Source organism: Dysidea avara, chromosome 12 (assembly GCF_963678975.1).
Source record: "Dysidea avara chromosome 12, odDysAvar1.4, whole genome shotgun sequence".
In the NCBI taxonomy this organism is placed as follows: Eukaryota; Metazoa; Porifera; class Demospongiae; order Dictyoceratida; family Dysideidae; genus Dysidea; species Dysidea avara.
Window position 1 is genome coordinate 6829612 of NC_089283.1, and position 18929 is coordinate 6848540.

At 37.6% G+C, this 18929-nt stretch overlaps 1 protein-coding gene across 1 annotated transcript; it reads left to right on the forward strand.

Moving 5' to 3' along the window:
* The first annotated feature begins 3127 nt into the window (after positions 1–3127).
* LOC136239800 (uncharacterized) lies at positions 3128–18135 on the forward strand. Its single transcript, XM_066030551.1, has 4 exons — positions 3128–3649; positions 7689–8409; positions 8464–8604; positions 18067–18135. The coding sequence occupies exons 1-4, from the start codon at positions 3591–3593 to the stop codon at positions 18133–18135; spliced, it is 990 nt and encodes a 329-aa protein (XP_065886623.1). The 5' UTR covers positions 3128–3590.
* Positions 18136–18929: the final 794 nt, after the last annotated feature.

Sequence of the window (18929 nt, forward strand, 5' to 3'; positions counted from 1 at the left end):
AGCTGATCTCTCTACAGGGTGATTTGTTTGTAGCTGAACTCTCTACAGGTGATTTGTTTGAAGCTGAACTCTCTAAATGATGGTTTCTTTGTAGCTGAACTCTCTACAAGTTAACTTCTTCTAGCTGATCTCTCTACAGGGTGATTTGCTTGTAGCTGAACTATCTACAAGATAACTTCTTCTAGCTGATCTCTCTACATGGTGATTTGTTTGTAGCTGAATTCTATATAGGTGATTTGTTTGCAGCTGAGCTCTTTAAATAATGGTTTCTTTGTAGCTGAACTCTCTCAAGGTAACTTCTTCTAGCTGATGCCTTTACAGGGTCACTAGTTTGTAGCTGAATTCTCTACATGGTGGTTTCTTTGTAACTGAACTCTCTACAAGGTAACTTTTTCTAGCTCATCTTTCTACAGGGTGATTTATTTGTAGCTGAATTCTGTACAGGTGATTTGTTTGCAGCTGAGCTCTTTACAGAATGGTTTCTTTGTAGCTGAACTCTCTACAAGGTAACTTTTCTAGCTGATGTCTCTACAAGGTCACTAGTTTGTAGCTGAGCTCTCTACATGGTGGTTTCTTTGTAACTGAACTCTCTACAAGGTGACCTCTTCTAGCTGATCATTCTACAGGGTGATTTGTTTGAAGCTGAACTCTCTACAAGGTAACTTCTTCTAGCTGATCTCTCTACAGGGAGATTTGTTTGTAGCTGGACTCTCTATATGATGGTTTCTTTGTAGCTGAACTCTCTACAAGGTAACTTCTTCTAGCTAATCTCTCTACAGGGAGATTTGTTTGTAGCTGAACTCTCTACATGATGGTGTCTTTGTAGCTGAACTCTCTGCAAGGTAACTTCTTCTATTGATCTCTCCACAGGGCGATTTGTTTGTAGCTGAACTCTCTACATGGTGGTTTCTTTGTAGCTGAACTCTACAAGGTGATTTTTTCTAGCTGAACTATCTCTTTCCATAGTTGCATGAACTCCATACAAGGTAACTTCTTCTAGCTGATCTCTCTACAGGGTGACTTGTGTGTAGCTGATCTCTATACAGGTTTCTTATTTCTAGCTGATCTCTTGAATTCTCTTCAGGGTGACTGCTCTATTAGGATGACTGCTCTATTAGAGTATCTCGATCTCGCACTTGCTGCACTAAGTTGGATTTCGTGTTATAACTCCGTGGCTTTAAGTCTGATTTTTCTACACCATTGATTATACTTTCTAAGATGATTACTCCATCTGTACAACGATTTTCAAAGCATTACCCCAAGCGGTTTATCTGGTAGGCGTGGCAAGCAGTCGTTTTTTATTAGCTAATCTCGATTGCGTAATTGTTACACACTGTTGGTTTTTTCGTTGTATCTTCCTGTTTTTTACCTCGATTTCTTTCAAACCACAAAAGGTTTGAGGTTCAATAGTTAACCTATTCACCCACCGATTTTCAGCTTCTTCCCATACGCGGTTTACCCTGTAGGCGTGACAACATATTGGTGTTATTTGTCGTGAATAATCGCTCATAACTCTTTGCCTGTTTATCGTATTCCAGCCAAAGTTGGTACCGAGATGCGCCTTTATATCCCCCTTCTGTGTGCCAAATTTCAAGGCAATCGGATATGGCGTTCGAGTTTTATAGCAGTTTTTGTAAGTGTGCGACAAGAAAAAGAAAAATAAGAAGAAAAAAAACGAAGAAACTGAGCCAATTTTTGAAGTCGCATATCTCGGGAACGCGCTAAGCGATTTCGCTCAAATTTGGAATGTGGAGTGCTGCAGTTAGAGGGCATGTCCACAGCAAAAATCGTCTTGTTTCATCAAGGAAGCACAGAGCTACGGAGGTGCGAAAATTGCGTTTTCTTTCTTCCTGTCAATATACTCACGGGTGTTACTCGCCGGCTTCTTGGGCCGCACGACACACTACCGTGTGTCTTGATACTTTATACACAATGACCAAAGATGTCCGCGTGTACATGCAGGCGCCTATGGAGAAATTGTCAGTGTGATCGATCATATTTTAGCAAGGGAATACGTCGAGCTCTAAGCAGCAGGTATGGTTACAAGACAATACAATAAACAAGTAAAGTATGCATGCTGTTTCGACTGAGATAATTTCAATTGTGATCGAGCCTCGGCGCACTTTTCACATCAGTCCTTTGTCCATGTCATCGTTGCTCCAGTGTACCTATCTCTGCTAACTTCAATGAACTGTAACTATAATTCTGTAATGAACGGTAACTAAAATTGTTTTTTTTTTTTTTTTCACTTTGGATGTCAGCACCCGTTTCTGGCATACCTTCAGCATGCAATTTGATTTTTTACTTGCACGCATGCTGTAAAGCTAAATAAATTAAATAAGTAAAATTAATATTAAACGTTTGTTTGTACCTTGAAATCTCGTACAGCCTCTTAATCTTGTTGAAATCTTAAATCTCAGCTCATTTTGAAATCTGAGATCTTTAAAAACTGCTGTAAAATTCCGTATATTCCCCGTATACTGCCGTATATGCACGATCATAAGCGCTACACCATAAAGGATCCACAACTTTTGTATGGCTTCTAGAGGCGAAAAATTTTGTGTGGAAAATTTCCGTACTTCTCCGGATACCAATGATCACCTGATCAATACATGCTGGATTTTTACAATTTTTTTTTGCTGTGAAATCTGAAATCTTGCTAGAAAATCTTTAAAATCTTGAAAAAAAGTTGAAGATTTGAAATCTTGTACAGGATTTTTTCCAGTTTCGGACCCCTCGGTTTGTAGCTAATATCATTATTATTCAGCTTTAGCCTTAGCTTTAACACTGAAGGTCTACAGCAACTTGTGTTGTAGCCTTTAAATTGCCCTAATAAACAGATGTTGGTGACTTTAAAACCAGCTGAGTAATAAGGCGAAACAGAAAATGGGTCAAAGAAAGGATAAAGGCGAGGATAAAAATCCCTCTAACCCCAGGATTTGAACTGCAGGCCACCCAAATAGTCCTACTGGTTGCATCACAAGCGAAAATTAATATGATCAATCAAAATAATTTTTCCATGGGCTCCTGTGCATTAGTCCTCCAAATAACGTGGTCATCTTGTGCTCATGACATCATTGTGGATACATTGTAGATAGAGATCAAGAAAAAGCACTTTTACTAAGAGTGGCCCAAGTACATCTATGTATTAGCTATACTGGCAGAAACAACATGGTGCATGCAATCCATGCATAGCCCCATGGGGGTAAAATTTTGTAATCCTCAATTTTCTAGGGGTCATCCCCCCAGACCAGCATGGTTCATTTGCTGCTGAAAGAGCAAGGCACTTATAATTTTAAGTGTTACATGTGAAACAACATTAAGGCTGCTGAGTTGTCTTTTCGACTTGTGCCAACACCTGGACTGCAATCGACATTTGTTACATAATAGATGGACTGATACTCGATGGCTTGTTCCTCTGAACACACTGACTCAGCCACTCATTGCCAGGCGGCAAGAACAGTGAGTGATTGGATAGTACCATACTCGAGTGGAAATTGTATTACTATGATCTTGTTAGTTAAGACTAAGCTCCAGGCAACTGAAAGGGCCTATTCGTTTGAACAACTACCTGCCTGGGTGAATAGAACATGGACCATCGTACTAATACAGGTCATAGATCTGAGCGCCACTGCTACTACGATCAAAGGTAAGCTTTGCACGCTACTATGGGCCTATGTGTTTCCAATTTTGGCACAGTGCGTACTTTAATAAGCTGTACAGGAACTTAATAGCTAGCTCACAAGTTACACTGTAACTAGCTGTGCTACAACAAAAAAGTAAACAAACTAGTATTTGTTAATTTAAAAATGAAACGGTAGAGATCTATGCAATAAAAAGTAGTGAAACAAGGGATGAATGTTGGTATTACAGCATAGCTTGATGGGAAAGTCCCTGCTTTGGCACATTAGCTATAATTTTGCTCAATGCCAAAGTAGGGACTTTGCCATTGAGCTATGCTGTAATACCATCATTCATCTCTTGTTTCACTACTTTTTATTGCATAGATCCCTATATACCTCATTTTTGAATTAATTTTTAAAAAATACTAGTATGTGGTTACACCTAAACAGTGAAATAAATCAGATACCTTTGGTTTACTCAGATGATAAGATAAGAGTCATTGCAGTCAAATCCTCCTGGGGCAGGACTAATACCCAGCAGGAGACTGTAATACATCTTACAGTTGAAGGTGTGGGCACCTGAAGTCCCACCTGGATTTCACTCATACACCAAGATATACACACATTCACTCACTCTTCACTTTTTATCCAACAGTCCTCATGGAGGCCACCTACCTAGCCAGGGGATGCTGAGTAAACCAATTACAAGACTGTCTATATAGGCCAGATGAGAAGCCCCTAGGCCTCTGTCTTGAATAGACCTGGTCCAATCTCCAATAAAAATGTAAAACCGTGCATGCATGCATGCATGGTCCTAGTTATTGGTTTGCAAGGCCAATGTGATGGATTTCCTGTCCCTGCCTGATCTCCACCACAAGGTCAGGGACAGGGATTCTGACATTAGCCACACCACTAAAAGTGATGATTGTGTCACTAGACCCACTATGTGCAGGTTAGCATTATGGGCCCACACACACATACATATAATTATATTAAATTAACTGGCAATTCTACCAGATCTATGCACATCTATACAACACAGCAACTGTAACATCTTTATAGTGACCAATGCTAGTAAAATGCATGTTGAATTGCATGTTGATTTTGTTAGTTTACACATTTTAGCTTCCTTGACATTAATTTCTATTTCATAGATGATTTATCATAAGTTTGACTTATTTCCTGCTTATATGGCAAATTCTTATGAAAAACTCTAGGAAATATTTTCATAGGAGCTTCCTTATGATAACATTATGTAGATATCATCACCACTAATGGTTTCCTAATGAAAACACCAGGAATTTACAGGATAATTATTTTTGTGCAATGAAATTGGTCCAGGTAGAAAGCATGTACAGATGTACATAATAGCTACTAAAGCTAGCCTTAGATTGAAAGTAGTCTGGAGATCAACTGGTGTGGGATTCTTCTTTGCATTTTACAAGTTAAAATTTCAATATCAAGGTTCTGACTTCCTGTTGTGCAGGCTTTCAACTTTTTTTATGGGGGTTGTAATAAATATATAAAATTGGAGGCAAACACCAGACTAACTGATTTAACTACCCGACATACATACACACTTGTACATTCCATCATAAGTATATCAGTGTTGTAGGGGTAACAACTGTAGTCAGATTTTTGCTAGTGAATTGTTAATACAATTTGTACCAATGCTTACTGAGACTCAGTTTACATAGGCATAGAAAAATGAGTCTCCTTGAATAAAGCATCATCTTCTATGATGGGTCATGCCAACCAAGTGGCTGAGCTATACCAACATTGCACATTCTGAAGATGATCTATACTAAGGTTTCTGATATAAAACTTATTTTTGAGTCAGGAATAGCAAGTGAAATTGAAAGTAATTAGCTGGCTTATGTTGTTGTTGTATAGCTAATAATTATTCATGGTTACTTGGACAGTTCAGATGGCCAAAGGCAATACAAATGAGCAAGGCTTGTGATAAAGTATGAATATGTGTTTGTATAGCCATGCCATGGACATATATATGAAGAATGTAATTGCGTGGGTAGTTGGATTTATATGAATTTGCTGCTGGTAACAATTACCATAACTTTGAAATGAAATATGCTGTGAGCTTGCAACACATATCAACTTGTTTCTTGGATAAAGACCTTCAATTTGGAACCTAGTTTGAACAAATTGAGTGCTGTATGGGTGATATATAGACAAAGGTCACTATTTTTGAGCATAAAATGAACTGTACAGGATACCAAAGGTCAAATCTGCAATGGCTCCATATCTCAAAATACACATCATGGTAGGTAGGTACTATGTGCAAAATTTCATACTTTCTGCACAAAGTGCACAATTTGTTCATTTTTGCTAGCTAGGCCGCTCTACTAATTATAACAAGTAGAAAAAAAAATTAGGGATTTTAAGCTGGATTAGGGATCAAAGAACAAAAAAGCAGGGAAACAAGGGAACAGCTAAAAAGTTGTGAAACAAAGGAGGTTGACTATACCTGTAGATATACTAGTCAGTGGACATCTAATCCCTATTCTTCAGTCTATAACCATGACTGAATTAGGGATTACATGTCTACTAGTATATCTGCAGGTATAGGCAACCTCCCTTGTTTCACAACTATAGCTGCTCCCTTGTTTCCCTGCTTTTTTGTTCTTTGATCCCTACAACTTAAAATTCATAATGTTTCGTTCTACTTGTTTGTTTCCTTTTTTAACCCAATTATGACTACTGAATCCACGTGTACCACATTAATGGCACCAGGTATTCCATAAAATAATTTTGCGTCTGAACACACACCCCAATAATCAATTGCTCACTGAAAAGTGAGGTGGCCATTACACTTCGTTTGTAGCTATGCTCCATTTGTTACACAGCGTTACAAATGAAGAACAGTACTAGAAACTTCTCTGCAATGAATCCGTGCAGTCACTATGGAAAATGCGGGTGAAAAGCATGACACAGCCAGAAGGAAGCCGTATCGTGGTACTGCAAATCACCACCTTGTGTTGTCAGTGAAAAGAACTGGAACACAAAGGAGGACAAAGGTAAGTCCATGATACATGCATTGTACGTACTGCGGTTAGCGAAAAGGCATGTCTCGGGACAAAGCAACATTGAGCAGTGAAAAAAATCAAGCCCGTAGCCTTATCCATTGTCGAGTTATGCTTGGCTGAAGGCATCAGTTAGTTAATCAGTAGAAAAGGTTTAAAGTTTCATAGAAACTTGTTGGAAGGGTTTGGGGTCACTTTGAAGACATTTTTGGGCTTGGCTATGCCTAACCAATACTGCCAAGCTGTTATGAAGAAACTTTGAGGGTGATTTTAGGGTGATATTTTTGGGCAAGAAAGCCCAAAACTGTATGATCCCTAATATATAGTACAGTAATACAGGACTACTGCAATGCATGATATAGTGATATGCAGCTAGAGCCTATATATATATATAGGTACAGCAATGCCAAAAATTCAAACTTAATGTTTATTCTGAAGCTATGAGCTGTAAAATCTATGCAAAAGGCTTCTGGTTTTAACATCTGTTTTTCCTCCATCACATGTGTCAAAACAAACAAAAATTATTGCTGGGTCTGGCACAAGCTGACTCACGAGAAGTGTCAGTAGCCATGGCACCACACAACCCTTAGCAAGAAAGGAAAGGTCTGGTGAAATACAAATTCCATATCATTTCTATAATGCAGAAATCCTGTGGCATTAGCTGTCAATTACACTTTTTGTACTATTATTCTTGTTTATCTGAAGGAGCAGGGATCGCCAGATCAGCACATTGTCAGTGTTTATTATTGTTATGTTACTGTACAGAGGTCCTACATAAGGAGTATATTGTATGCAAACAGTCAAAAAGCTCATTACGGAAGCTGTAGCTATGCATGCATAATAAGGTTATGAGTCACTATGATTTCATCTGTTATCACCCTATAAAAATCACTCAACTGCTACTCTGGCTACAGTTCAGAAACTACAGTTACCAAATCACAGTGAATTTCATTCAGCAAGCTATATATTTTATTGATCCAGCTTGTGTAGCTGCAATTGTGATGGCATTTTCTTTCTCATCTAGAAATATTCGTCTCGATGCATCCTTTCTTAAAGCTGAATGCGCAGACTACAGTGGTCACTATAGAGAGTCAAAAATCAACCTCAACAGCTACATTGCCAACGTTGATGGTCAACTGAAATGGGCTGCTGGTGGAAACTTTTTTGCCTCCTCTTCAAACCTCAGATGTGTTGGAGCTTCTACACTGGAAGCAACCTGCAGGAAGATTAATGGTCAACAGATTATTAGTAGGATAGATCTAAACGATGCTATCACAAACCGTAACGGTCATTTGTTGGGCCTTTTACCAAACGTACCTGGCTATTATTCCGCAACTTCTATAGATATTAGCCTCAGGGGAACTGTACTGAGAGCTAAGTGTAAAACTAATAAGGGGGACTATCATGAATCTACTATAGATCTCAATGACTACATTGCCAATCTAAATGGTTGTCTGGAATGGGGTGGACAAGCATTTGGTGGAAGTTCTCGAAATATTAGTCTCGATGGTTCTTCATTCTTAGTGGCTGAATGTGTGGATAAATCAGGACATTACTACCGCACCAGCATCAATCTTGACCATCACATATTCAATGCCAATGGAAAGCTGGAGATGTACATCCATCGGTTTGTAATAAAAGTTGACAAACATAATGCTGAGCGTGTTGCCAACGTATTGCAAAGTTATTATGATGCCAATAAAGGCAATGTTAGGACACAGGTTGCTGATGGCGATGGTGTGAAGGTAATTCAACAAATTCAAAAATATTGTATGTTTATCTGTTTTCCAACAATCTAGTATCTATATGTCTCTACCCATTCTGGAATGGATGATGGACTTATTTTCCAGATGAGTAGAGGTGCTGAGGCATCCATTATCCATGTTGCTAGCAAACAAGGGAAGATAGATGGTGTGAAGTTGGATATCTTACAAGCTAAGGTAAGTGTTTGCTTTATGAAGTGATACCTATAGCATGGAAGAGAGCATGCATGTGGGTGTGGGAACAAACTATACTTATTCACAGAAATAGTGATGTGCAGTATTGAATTTACAAGCACTGATACACCATTATTTAAAGTAATGACATCTAATCTAATCAGCCAAACTGTGAAAAAAACTTACCGTTCAAAAATGGCTATTGTGAAAAAAAATTGATGCAAAAGTTGGTGGTTAAGAAGTGGTTATAGTAATATCATGTTAGTAAATCATTTCTTTGCCAAAGTTAATCCACAGTTGGTCACTTTTTAACTCTTTCACTATCCCTAGCCCTAGGGGTGCATGATCGATGAACCTTCATGCAGCTTAAAATTTATATGTAATTAACTAATTCAAATAATTTGAGACTAGTTGACTGGACAAATAAGCACATGCATTGTACCTGTTAAATTATAAGCACTACTTCAACACTTTCAAACCATGTGTTGCATGTGAAAGCAAGGTTTATTCACAGGTTCAAGAAAGGATGCCATAAATTGGGAAGGCTATTGGCTAAAGTGACCATTTGTACTGGGGCTGAAACAAAGAGTTCGGAACTTTGAAGCTTCATTTGGTTTCACTACATTCAGATGCTGTTTTACCCCTCCAAATCTTTATTACCATGGATACTATCATGTTAAACTAGTTGCACAAGTATAATGTTACTCCTTATGGCAGCTGCTATTTATGGTATAGCTAGTTGTAATTTAACCAATGGTTGTACTGGAGCTTAGGGTTGGGCAATATTAAAAATATTCTACCATAGTTATTGTGGAGCTTATTATCACGATTATTGCAAACATCACGGTATTGAAATGAACTATTATAGCAAGTACGCTCAAAACGGTTCAATTATATTGGCATGGGTGAACTTTGTTTCAGTTACTCAGCTACGTAGCTACCACAACTGCAAGGAGTTTGGAAAAACCAGTCTTACTTATATACGTAGAGATGCCATGGGGTGCATATAAATTTTGAGGGAGACATAGCTAGTTCCTATGTATATAGCTAGCAGATAATTTACTAAGGCTTACTAAGGTGAGGCCAGAACTTTTATTTCACAATCACACAGTAGTATTGCATCCGGTATACGTGCCTCGCGTGTATTCTAATAATTAGTGCGTCACTTCATGTAGTAGTTATAGTCTGTAGTAGTACATGGGTTAGGCTTGTTTTCTAGTACAAGGAGGCTAAAATGCTGATTGACAAGTACAATATGGCGTTGTTAACACGAAGTGTGTAGTTGCAGCTGTATTCCCGCTATGATGTCGCAATAACCATTATACCGGTACTAGTGTTTTTTTTGTTTCAAAACAAGCCAGTATCAGTTATTGCCAGCTATAATATTGCCTTGTTACCATCATACTGGTATATCGCCCAACCCTACTGGAGCCATATCATAACTTGCTATTGGGAATTGTAAACCAAAGTGGTGAAAATAAAATTTTACATAAAATCAAATTTTGCTATTAATTATTATGAATTATGTATTATAACAGCTAAAAATCATGAGGGGTCCTTCACTTCCAGAAATGTCGTCGATGACCATAGAAATTTGGCAATTTTTATTAGAAATGTAGAAATTTTTGTTGGGAATTCAGAAATATTAACTGAAATTTTAAATACATAAATCTATACGATTAAAATTTTTATAATGTTTGGCATTGAATTTTGATTATTTCATTAGTGTAAGTTATATTGCATGGATTTATATGTGTATATACACGAGGCCAGATGCAAGGAAGAGGGGTCACTATCAATAGAAGACGTATAGCGCCATCTAGATTATACGCACTAACATTTGTCCGTAATCTGCTTCGTAAATTTGTTATATACTTTCGAGTTGATTCGATTCCCACGGTGCAAAGGCCACAGTGTAAGTCGTTTTGGCGTGTCCGTGGATTACTGGTGAGCGTTTTATTCAAATTCCTACCTCACCCCAACCATGATAGAGTCGCGAATGCTTACCAGACCGCTAGTGAACCATTCGGCTCGGCTTGAACCCATACTGAAACCATAATACAGTAGCCTAAGGCAAGGAATATACTACAACTCAAGCTACAACTTCGTAGCACCCAAGAATTTCCAAGCCAGAAATTCGGAAATTTGGTAGAAATTTATCCAGAAATTAGAAATTTGGTTGGCAAATTTCCATATTTCGAAATTGGATTTTGTATGTGAAGGACCCCCGAAAAATCAACTCCATGTCATTTTGGTAGTCTTAGCTTAATCAAACTAGTAGGTTGAAAAACCTTGTTGGCAGCCATCACATCTTGCCCTATGTAAAATATATGCATTTTGTACTAAATGCAAAAAAGCAATCATTAACATCCATAATCTCTACAGGACATTATACAAAAAATTAAAGCCTTTGAATTGCTCTACACGATTCTGCCCGAAGTAATGTTCTAGTGTTACCATAGTAACATTTATTTACTATTGATTACAACATAGTATGCGCCCCCATGCAATTTATATTGGAGAATTTAATTACTCGTGTGGGAAAACCCCAAAAGCAACCTGTTGCCCTCAGCTAAACTTGGTATCATTCTTCGTGTCGACACTTGCTGATTAAGAATCCGGCCGAAGTAACTTCCTAACCAATTATTATACCGAGTTACATTATAAAACCTACGAAAAAACAGGATTTTGCCGCTGTTTTAATACGTATCAGTCTGAATGCGTAATTTGGCGATCCAAGGCTCTATCTTGCCTTTTCTCTTCGTAACTTCACAAACTCCTATATATCACTCGACTCGCCATTGATCAAGGGTTCTGATGAGCCATACCATATCTCCGTAAATTAAAGTATGCGGAAGTTATGGCGCCATATTTAATAGACGGTGTCATTTTCACGTATATTTTACGCTATACGGATTTTTATAATGTATGGTAAAAGTTGACAGTGTTTTGATATGGCTATAACAAATTGTAGGAGCTTGTACTACAGTGTACACCCTAATAAAACCATCAATTATGTTCGTTAATTATTAACCCAGCATTATAGCCTTTGGTAACACTTCCAAAAGAAGCTTCAGAAGGTGTATTTGTGCATTCGTCACAGCCATAATTTGTACAGACCTACTGGTGGCTGGAAAAATTTTACATTTTAAACTCTGCAACACATAGGCGGATCTAGGAGACACTGTCAGGGGGGGCCAAAGGGGGGCAAGAAGTTTTAGTGCACAACAGTGTTTATTCTACTATGAGCTATGGGGAAATTCTAGAACACAAGTTATATTCATTTGCATAACCTTATTCGGCATATAGCTGGATGAACGATGGACATACAATTTGTAAAACTGTAGTTGGAGAAAATTTTAAAAATCAGACCTCCCAGGTTTGAATTTCAGAGCATTTTTGATAACGCTTAGCTTAAAAAGTGTATGCAATTGTATGAGTGCTAGAGTGCACAACAGTGTAGCAAATAATGATAATGACTTGAAACTATACAGGGGGGTTGCAACGGTTTCAGCTGAAACCTGCTCTGAAAATAGCAGCCACCCCCTATTTTATCTACGTGAATTTCTAGATCCACCACTGGTAGTACATCTTTCACTGTTAAATGTCTACATGAAATCTATGTTTTCTTCTTCTAAACAGGACAGGTACAACTTACAACAGTCCACTGATTAAGAAAACACAAATATGTTTGGGTTTGAATAAAAAATTGAATATTTATGGTAATTTATTAGTCAATTGGATGCATAAGTTAGCAAAGATTTTTATCTCAAGCTATTTTTGTTCTATTATTGCTATTATATTATGAAGGAAGTTCAATAATAATTTCCACATAATATTATATTGACAAACATGCTCGATCATTGTTTAGTGTCACTAATTTCAGATCTTCACACCATCATGTGCAGCATAGTTAAAGCGTACTTTGCTATTGTTGATTCAGAGCCCTGTCCATATTTTGGAATTGTAAGATTCTTTTTCAAATCATTAATGATGATAAAAGGAGACAGTGCTAATCCCACTGAACCCACAATATTACATGGTTTTTAGGAATAAGGAACTTTCCCTATTATCATAGCTCTATTTCAGACCCCTGTTAGTAGGATTACATCGACACAATTTTTCTGGAAGGCGAAAACATCAAATACAATGCTGTAATGTTATGTAGCACATATAGGCAGAATCGTATTGGGAAGAATCTAGCAAAATATGGTCTAAAACATACAACAATAAATGAATTACTTGAGAATTACCAATTGCAATCGGAACCCTTGAACATACCCCTGTCACTGTATGTATGTCTGAATCCCATTGAGATGTCTGTAACTCTACACTTAGACTAGTTCCCTTTATCACATATAACCACACAAGTGATAAACAATGGAAATAGGAGAGACATAGATTGATCCTTGTTCTCTCTTGTAATGTACATGTACCCAAAGTGATGTGACATGCACATGCTTATCAACAATTATAGAAATGTTCATAAAATTTCATGCAAAGTAAGCATATAATCTGACAAAATATTCCCTAGTACACCCTTGGCTGAACAGTAGTTAGTAAACTTCAACTGAAATCACCACTGCCGCTGAAAATTAAGGAGACTGTTGTTTTTGCAATCATATAAATTATGACAATGGATGTATGACATTTGTCTCACAATATGACAACAATGTCTATACTGAGCCATGGGCAGCAGCAGTAACCACCATTTTGACTTTTAAAGCAATATATTTATTTTGTGCTTTTATCCATGCTCACTGGAAATGATCAACTATAGGATAATAATTTTTAACCAAACATCAAACAATAATGAGAATTTACACACTGTACTATTGCTGCCTATCCTTTCAAAGTACATATTACCATTATACAGTACTTCAAGTTGTCATGAAATAATGTGTTATCACTAGACTTTATTCTTTATGAAGCAAACGATTTTCTGCAAAACACCAATTGGGACTATTCCATTTTTAGAGGTCAACCTATACAATGTCATATCTTCATTCTGCATGCCACAAATGTTAGTTGCAGACCTGTACTATTGCTGCTTTGATTGTTGCATGCTTTGGATGTCAACTGTAACATTAATAGCAACAATATATATATAATTGATTTTCCAAGGCAGTATCCCTTTCTTTATCATTAAGTATGATAGTACTTAATAAGCAAGGATTGGTAAGAAATCATGTGGCTTCATAATTTTGCACTGTAAAAAATAGCTATTACAATTGACAGAATAGTTCATCTGTATAGATTTAAAGGGACAAATATTTTTGTACTGCGGTTAATTGTGTAAATGCTCTGTAGAGGAGCATTAATGTACATCTGCAGCTGCTGATGTCTATATTTGTACAACTGATACATTATTCCCAACTCAACTGTATAGGCCGCTTAATGTAGATGGTACTTAACTACAACAACCATCTTCAGAATCATTAGGAGATATCATTTTATGTCCTCCAACATGAATATTAATCCTCTCACAAAGCCTAAAAGAAGCAAAGCCTATGGCAGCCATGTGAAATACAGCTATTGCCATCCAGCAAACCAGCACTGGGAGGCCTGTGTACTACTCAGGTGCTTGAGCCTTGTGCTTGCAAATCCTCCTGAGGTAGGGCTAGTAACCAGCAGTAGGGAGGCCATGGAACCTAAAGTTCCACAACAACCTCAGTGAGACAAAGATAATAACACCAAGTACCCATTGGTGTTACATCTTGACCTGGGTGGGTTTCTTCCCCAGATAACACCAAGCAACCAGGTCCCCAATATATATACAGCTGGATAGATTGGAGCAATGCAAGTAACGTTTCTTGCTCAAGAAAACAACAATAATAGTCCAGGCTATATATCAGATGACCTTGTTTTAGAGTATAAAGTAATTTTTACAGCTTTTTCATTTTTTTGTGCTGATTCCAAATCTGGTGAGTGCCAAATGTGAAACATATTGAGCATTTTGAGAAAATCTAATGTGGAACTCAAAAATCTATGCAATTATAGATGCATTGGTAGCTACTAAACAATTTTATGTTTACAAAGGTAATGCAGAAGCCAAGATGATTTCATCACAAATAAAAATATACTGAAATTCAGAAAAATGAGGTATCCCATGGTTTGCATGCTCAGTTCTTTCTTGCTTGGCTATGCAGATTCTTCATTGCCATGTACTGTCATCACTGCCTGGTATTACCAAGAGTACATAATAATAGAGTAGAGAGGAGAGTGTCTAACTTCAGTGGATCCACCAAACTCACTGCGCTCAGACCTTTGCGCAATCAACTATAGCCACCAAAGGTGACAAATGGCTTGCTCTATGAAGGAGGTTGTAGCACTTCTACTGCTTCAATTAGGAAATATCAACAGTCTTCTGTTCATTTAAAGGTATTGATTTATTACTAGAAGTTTTATGGATTGAAGTAGGAGGGTTTGAGCGCAGTGTGTTTGTATGGATTATATTGAGAGTTAGACACTCTCCTCCCTCTTCTATTATTATGTACTTTTGGTATTACTGCTTTCATTGGGTTTTGGAAGCTAGCTTGTCCCATACATTTGCAAAACCCTGAGCAGGTAAGGGTGAATTTAACACAAGGACAGAGTGCAGTTTTCATCCAGTTTTGCAACCACAACTGACGAGGTTGAGCAGCTCATCCAGTGCAGTTACTGCCCTATTGGGGTAAAAACCGGTCAAAGTTCTGATCAATTCATCTCCCCAACTGTACTGCAATGGATTTAAATCTAGGGGTAAAGACATGCCAGCAGCCTTCCATATGCTGTTTGGAAATGGATACACTGGCAGTGGAGTTTGTTTATGATAGAGGGTGGCAGGCTGCTCAGCTTGGGTGGTATATTGCGTTGGCCAGTAATTTTTCTTTTGAAGATGTCTACACGCATTTTGTTTAATGATGTCCTTGCCATATAGTGCGACTACAAATCTGAGATATGAGTCTTTGACCTCATCTAGTGATGCAGATAGGTCACCTAAACAGAGTGTGAATGTCAGCAACTTTTTCAATACAGTTGCCTTGCCTATACCGTATAGAGGGAAACTTTGGTGGGGGTAAACGTTAGCGAATAGCAAGCTAAATTGCATTTGGTGAAATAAACTTTGGCGAATTCAAGCTCAATCTGTAGCTATGAAGATGCTAATCTCAGGCATTACGAGTAATTGGCGGGTTAAACTTTGGTGAATTTGTAGCGAATCGCCAAATTTGCCAAAGTTTTCCCCCACCAAAGTTCCCTCTATACAGTACCAGCAAAAGAGGAGACAGTGTCACACACACTCAAAGTGTGTGCTCCAAGGAGATTGGGAATTACTGCATGATGCTGTTCTGCTACAATGACATCAATAATTGCATGGCTTCCAGAACATCTTTCCATTGCCACTTGAATTCTATGTGGCAAGTTATTGACATGAGTATGCAGGTGATGAAGTAGAATGAGAAGCACATCCGTATCATCAGATACTATGCTAATTGGGAAATATCCCGCTACAGCTTCTTGGATCATGTGATATGCCATAATAACATCAGCTTCTTCATGAGTTATTGGTGTTTGCCATTCATCTATGCCAACTTGTACTGGATGTGGCCAGGACCAGTTACAACAACACAATTGATTAACAATCATTTGAATGACTTCCTTCCTGTTGGCACTCAATTCAACACCAGGCTTGCTTGGGTAGAGGTAACCATTCTGTTAACTTGTTAATGTGACTTAATTCTTTCTGTTGTGTTGTCCAACACCCTGACTTTGTAGTCATGTTGTAGTATCTGTCAAAAACCACATGTAAAATTGTTGTGGTTTCTATTCCTTCCATGATACTGGTCATTGCTGTATTAATGAAGACAGACACTTTTGCTGGTGAAGCTTGCCAGGAACAGTCCAAAGCAAAGCACAGCAATCCAGGATTACTACCTTGGGTAGTTACCTGCTTTGCTTTCCACCACACATCACCTGCAGTTTGGTCTTCAACACAGATTTTCCAGTCTTTCTCATTTTGCCACTATCATCAAAGAGAGCTATTGGGTGTGGAGCTAATTCATGACAGAATAAAGTCTATATAGAAACAGTCTCTCTCGATGACTCCAATGACACATGCATAAATGAATTCAGTATGCTGCATCATTAGGTGGAATGGGTGATGTTGTCTAGTATGTGTGGTTAACACTAGGTGCCCATTAATGTTATGGCTTGTTAGGTTGCTTTCCCCATGACACCAGATCACTAGGTTCCCATTTAACCACTGGGTATATAGACTAAAGCAATATAAGTAAACTGTCTTGCTCAAGGAAACAATAACATGACAACAGCAAATGAGCATCAAACCTAGAACTCATCAATTACCGGGCCTGAGCTTTGCTATTCTGCCTTATACACACGCACAACACGCACATGTACACACAAGCATGCACATACACACACTACAGAGGCACATACACAAACATATCCCACATACACTATACATGTGTACATGCATAGTGTGTCTTGTTTGCATGCAAGTATGTGTGTTGTGTGTGTTGGCAATGAATGTTACAATATGTAATCATTTCAGTTTCAAAGCAATTGAGGTCTACACAATCATGAATCATGTAATTGGTGTAGTAAACTTTGAATGAGTGCATTGAATTACCGAAAGTGAAGGCACACAGATATATATATATACATGTTGTTTACATATGTTTGATGTAGTCACATCATGTGATAATTTCAATTGCAAGTAGTTCAATTGAATAATAAAAGATAAAAGTCTCATTAACAATGCACACTAGTATAGCAGCATATCCCAGCCAAATCATGTACTTTTTCATAATACAATGAAACTTTCCACGTAAATAGTACTCATGAAATGTATTTTTTGATAAAGTGCCATTGCAGATTTGACCTTTGGTGACTTTTTTGCACAAAAATTTGATCATTCTATGCCTTAATCATTGAGGCATTAGTTAGAATTTTGTAGCTAATGAATTAAAGTGATGGTAACTTCAAAATTAAATTACTTATTAACTTCAAATAAAAACAAGTTGTTTTGTTCAACAATACTTTTACATTGGTACCCTGTTTTAACAAGTTAATTAATGCCTACTGATCAGGGAGATAAAACATAAACGATCAATTTCTGCAAAAATGGCCATAAAGGTCACCAAATCAAATCTACAATGGCACTATTTAAAAAAAATACATGTCATGAAGAGTGCAAATGTGGAAAGTATCATAATTTTATGAAAAAGTGAATGATTTTTATGTTGTGCTACACTACACTGAGAGTATGCTCATTAAGGTGAGCGAGTTGCCTCACTGTTATGTATACTTCACTCTACTTTCCCACAGACTAGCATAAGGGATCACCTGCACCCCTAAAATTTTGTATGAGAATGAACATAATATTTTAATATATAAGTAGTAATAATTATTTTAAATACCATGCTAAAAGATTTTACTGGGATTCATTCACTTTTACTTGTACAGAAAGCAGGAAGTATCCAACAGGAGACTGCAGGAGCCTTGGACACGGGTATACTTTGCACAGATATCTGAAGCATCCAGCAGTCAATTATAGTTAGCCAAACAGCTCAACCATTTCCAAAAAAGCATCACTTGATGTCTATTGTCATTGAGTCATTCATTGTGATTCTACGTAGTTGGACTGTATAATTGAGTTCACAAATGTATGGAACTAAATCCTGATCTTTTGGATTTAAGAATTTTATAAACATTTAATGAGTATCATTATGATAATTGGAAGACAGCACAATGCTGATTTTATCCAATGGAAAAATAAAGATGGAAAGGGTTAGATGGGAAGTAACTAGATAAAGTGTGCACAGTAATTACAGTCTTTGTCAAAACATGGCGGGTAGTTAGTTCCAATCTTGAACATACTAACTGGACTTGTAGCTAAACCAGCACTTTTAAAAGATTTTACATCAAATCAAAATTTGTGACTGGGCCTGCGAAAATAGGGCATGTGGGCACAAGCTACACCCCATCACTCTACAGGTCATATCTCAGTACTGGAATAGTATATTTGCATTCTGTAACTTGCATCATGATGCCAATTAAATGCTTATTAAGAGCTGAAAATTGTAATGCCATAGCATAATGGTACAAGACATTATGAGTGATGAACGTGTGAAAAAGTAGGCAAAAATCATGTGCCCACATGCCCTATTATTGCAGGCCCGGTCACATTTGATGTAATAATGCATTGGGAACAGAATATTATTATTAAACACTTCTCGTCGGTGGCAGAAAGGGAGTATGGGGTGAGAGAGGGCTAGAACTGAACCCCCCTCAGTTCACTAAGGGGGCTGTTCCTAAAAGTAGTCTAC